This window comes from Medicago truncatula, chromosome 7 (genome assembly GCF_003473485.1).
Source record: "Medicago truncatula cultivar Jemalong A17 chromosome 7, MtrunA17r5.0-ANR, whole genome shotgun sequence".
Lineage (NCBI taxonomy): Eukaryota > Viridiplantae > Streptophyta > Magnoliopsida > Fabales > Fabaceae > Medicago > Medicago truncatula.
In genome coordinates, this window is record NC_053048.1 from 43320448 (window position 1) to 43324787 (window position 4340).

At 38.6% G+C, this 4340-nt stretch overlaps 1 protein-coding gene across 1 annotated transcript; it reads left to right on the top strand.

Annotated features, from left to right (window-relative positions):
- The first annotated feature begins 293 nt into the window (after positions 1 to 293).
- LOC11418478 (zinc finger CCCH domain-containing protein 30) lies at positions 294 to 4013 on the top strand. Its single transcript, XM_003625109.4, has 2 exons — positions 294 to 563; positions 1199 to 4013. The coding sequence occupies exon 2, from the start codon at positions 1222 to 1224 to the stop codon at positions 3424 to 3426; it is 2205 nt and encodes a 734-aa protein (XP_003625157.1). The 5' UTR covers positions 294 to 563; positions 1199 to 1221; the 3' UTR covers positions 3427 to 4013.
- The last annotated feature ends 327 nt before the right edge of the window (positions 4014 to 4340 follow it).

The window sequence follows — 4340 nt, forward strand, 5'->3', positions numbered from 1 at the left end:
TGTGCGTCACACTATCTATGCCCTTATGTTTTTTTTTCGTTTTGTTTAAGTCAAACATTTAAAATTCGTTTTGTTCTTCTTAATCTCTTCGATCTTTTTTTCTGATATAATAGATTGGTAAACATGATTTGAAACTCGAATACACAACTATAATAAAATGCAATGCCAAACATCATTTAAAACTAAACACAACTATCTTGTTTAGAATTCACATTCGAATAAAAATAAATTTTAACAATATCGACATTATTGATTGAGTAAGACTTGATAGGCTTTTATATTTTATATTTAACATACTACTAATAATTTATTTAATTTTCGGGGGAAGGAAAAAAGAGCGCATGGGAAATGGAGAAGGAAAGAAAAAAGCATTAACACAAGCTCTTCATTTTCTCTCACGATTTTCTTCTTCATCATCATCATCATCATAATTTTCTCTCACGATTTTCTCGGAATCTAAACACACCTGAACTTGTTCTTCACCCGTGAGATCCGAGGACACGTCACTCTCTTAGCTCGATCCTGTTACTATAGTACTTGTTTTGTCACTTCAATTTTCAGTGGTAAGTAAGATTCACTTTCAACTTGGTTTCAACTTTGCTTCTTCCGTGTTTTTTTCATCTCCGTAAAACATGCTACAACTTGGTTATTAACGTGATCCTTAAACCAACCATGTTACAAATTATTGTTTTGCTTTGCTTAGAATGTTGTCCTTGTTTTTAGGGTTCTTTAAATCTACTTTTTTTTTCTTCTTCTATTAATTGTTAATTATTTTGAAGATTGAGTTTACTTGATTCCTGGATTTGCTGTTTGATTTTAATTTAAAGGTTTGATTTTTTATTTTTTATTTTTTTAATAATACTGTTTCCTTTATTATTGTTGTTTTTGGTAGTTGTTTTGAGATCAGAAATTGTACCATGTAGTTGTTTTGTTGTGTTTTTTTAACTTGTTTTGTTGTCAGAGGAAGTTGATGTTTTTTCCATGTTCTGTAAAGTGGTGATTTTTATCTTTCATTTATGAGTTGAAACTAAAAAAAATATCTATTTTTCATACCTTTTTCTTCTCTAGTCAATTTGATTCTTAGTTGTGTGAAGTGTGTCAAAATCTTCATGTTGTGTTTTTTTATTTAATGTAATTTTGCATGTGTGTCTCTGAAGGATTGTCTTTAATGGGTTTGTTGTGGTTTATTATTTCTCAGCTAAATCTCATGCAAATGAAAGGATGTGCTGTGAGTCGGAGGGTTTAAAGCCTGTGCCGTCTTCGTCTCCGTCTCTATCTCCAACTTTGACACACAATTCTCAACTGAGAAACCACACCATGAATCACTTAACTATCAGTACTGAAGATTCTTTTGCGAGCCTTCTTGAGCTTGCTGCTAATAACGACGTTGAAGGGTTCAAACGATTGATTGAGTATGATCCTATGTCGGTGGATGAGGTTGGATTATGGTATGGTCGTCGCAAGGGTTCGAAGCAGATGGTCAACGAGCAAAGGACACCTTTGATGGTTGCTGCTACATATGGTAGCATTGATGTTATGAAATTGATTTTTTCTTTATCGGATGTTGATATCAACAGGCCCTGTGGCCTTGACAAGAGCACCGCTCTTCACTGTGCTGCTTCTGGTGGGGCTGAAAATGCTGTAGATGCTGTGAAGCTGCTTCTTGCAGCAGGGGCTGATCCTAATTCTGTGGATGCTAACGGGGATCGTCCGATAGATGTTATTGTTTATTCCCCGAAGCTTGAACTTGTGAAAAACAGTCTTGAGGAGCTACTTCAAATTGATGGTCCCAGTGCTGGCTCTAATCTTAGGGTGATTACAAACTCGCTTAATTCTTATTCTCCTCCTTTGTCGGCTTCGCCTGAGAACGGGTCTCCTTCTCCACCACCGGATCTTCTGTTGAAGTTAAAGTCAATTGATGTCCCTCTTTCTCCTGCTGGGTCTGAGAAGAAAGAATATCCTGTTGATCCATCCCTTCCTGATATCAAAAACAGCATATACTCAACTGATGAATTTCGAATGTATTCTTTCAAGGTTCGACCTTGTTCGCGTGCTTATTCCCATGATTGGACTGAATGCCCTTTTGTTCATCCAGGGGAGAATGCCCGGAGAAGGGACCCGAGAAAGTATCATTACAGCTGTGTCCCTTGTCCTGATTTTCGCAAGGGTGCTTGCCGGCGTGGGGACATGTGTGAATATGCTCATGGGGTTTTCGAGTGCTGGCTGCATCCTGCACAATATAGAACCCGTCTCTGCAAGGACGGGACAAATTGCTCCAGGAGAGTTTGCTTCTTTGCCCACACTCCTGAAGAGCTTCGGCCATTGTATGTTTCAACTGGTTCTGCGGTTCCCTCACCTCGGTCAAGCACGTCTTCTGCCATGGATTTTGCTGCAGCCATGAGCATGTTGCCTGGCTCACCTTCTTCGATGTCTGTCATGTCTCCTTCGCCATTCACTCCACCCATGTCACCTTCTGGCAATGGCATTTCACACAATTCCGTTGCTTGGCCACAGCCAAACATCCCAGCGTTGCATCTTCCTGGAAGTAATCTTCAGTCTAGTCGTTTGAGATCTTCTCTCAATGCTAGAGATATTCATATGGATGATTTTGAGTTGTTATCTGATTATGATCAACAGCAACAACTCCTTAATGAGTTGGCATGCCTGTCTCCACGTCATATTAATTCTAACAGTCTTAGCCGCTCCGGTCGAATGAAGCCATTGAATCCATCAAATCTTGATGATCTCTTTTCTGCCGAGAGTTCTTCTCCTCGATATGCTGATCCAAATCTGACTTCAACCGTTTTTTCTCCGACTCACAAATCAGCTGTCTTTAATCAGTTTCAGCAGCAGCAGAACATGTTGTCACCAGTGAATACAAATTTTTCTTCTAAAAATGTTGATCATCATTTATTGCAGGCAGCTTCTTATGGTGTTCAGCCATCAGGAAGAATGTCTCCACGAAACGTGGAACCTATCTCTCCGATGGGCTCAAGGATGTCAATGCTGGCACAACGCGACAAGCAGCAACAATTCCGTAGCCTAAGCTTCCGCGAGCACGGCTCTAACTCTATGCTTGCAACTGCTGGCTCTGTCAATAATTCTTGGTCAAAATGGGAATCCCCCAATGGTAAGTTGGATTGGGCTCACAATGCGGATGAAGTTGGCAAGCTCCGTAGATCATCTTCATTTGAGCTTGGGAACAACGGCGAGGAGCCTGATTTATCATGGGTGCAGTCACTTGTCAAAGAATCTCCAACTGAGATCAAAGAGAAATTGGCAACTTCTATCTCAGGTGCTGCGCCAGGTGGATCCTCGGGTGAGGGAATGAATATGAGCACGCAACTGGAGTCTGTTGATCATGCTGTATTGGGAACATGGCTTGAACAGATGCAGCTTGATCATCTTGTGGCTCAGCAAAACTGAAATGAGTTTTGCTGACCCTGAGGCAAGGCAGTTAACAACTGAAAGGTTCGAGTATATAATATATATGTTATTTTTTGAAGTTTTGTTGTTGATGGAAGGTTACATTAACTAAGAAAGGAAGCAGAAAGAAAAAGAATGGGAGGAAAAATTCATTCTCAAGTTTAGTGTTACAAAGGTAACTTTAGGAGAGACAGAAAACCACTGGGTCGCGTTGAGACAGTTAATGCCAACGCCGGGTTTTTTGGCTGCCAATCTTTTCAATTTTTAGGTTCACATTCCTGTCATTTTTTGCTTCCTTGAGGAGCAAATGTTTAATCTATATTTTTATTTTATTTCTTTTAATTCTGTAGTAGAAAAACATGTTACAAAAGGGTCATTGGATTTAATTTCCTCAAATCTCCATTTTGGTCCAGTTTTGGGGATGATACAGGATTTGGATGTACTATTTCTATGTAATTTTGAACCAATAATTGTGGATGCCAGGGGTGTGTTTATCAGGGACATTTGAAGATTAGTCCTTTGGGCATGTAACATTCAATTAAAGTTTATTGCTATATTTATTCTAATACCTTTGATTTCTTTCTTTATTGGTCCTGTGGATTAGGTTCTGATGTTTGTGTTGGATTTATTTTTTTTGACAAAAATGTTTGTGCTAGATTGAAATGAATAATTTATGTGACCTCTAAGATCTAGAATTTAGATCCCTTTTTCTTTTTGGTACAAATTTTAGTGTCCTTTATGAACCATGAAGTCTATGCCCTATTTTTTCTTCACATGCAACACATGTGCGCATGCAAATACAACACAATTCACACCATAAGTTAAACATTTGATGCCCCTGAAAGTCACTTCTGCATATTTGTTGTTCAAGAATACGAATTCTTTCCAGTTTATATGTTTTTGTATTATATTTT

What these genes read in the sequence shown, in the direction of transcription:
- LOC11418478 (XM_003625109.4), top strand. Translation starts at nt 1,222, where the DNA reads ATGTGCTGTGAGTCGGAGGGTTTAAAGCCTGTGCCGTCTTCGTCTCCG.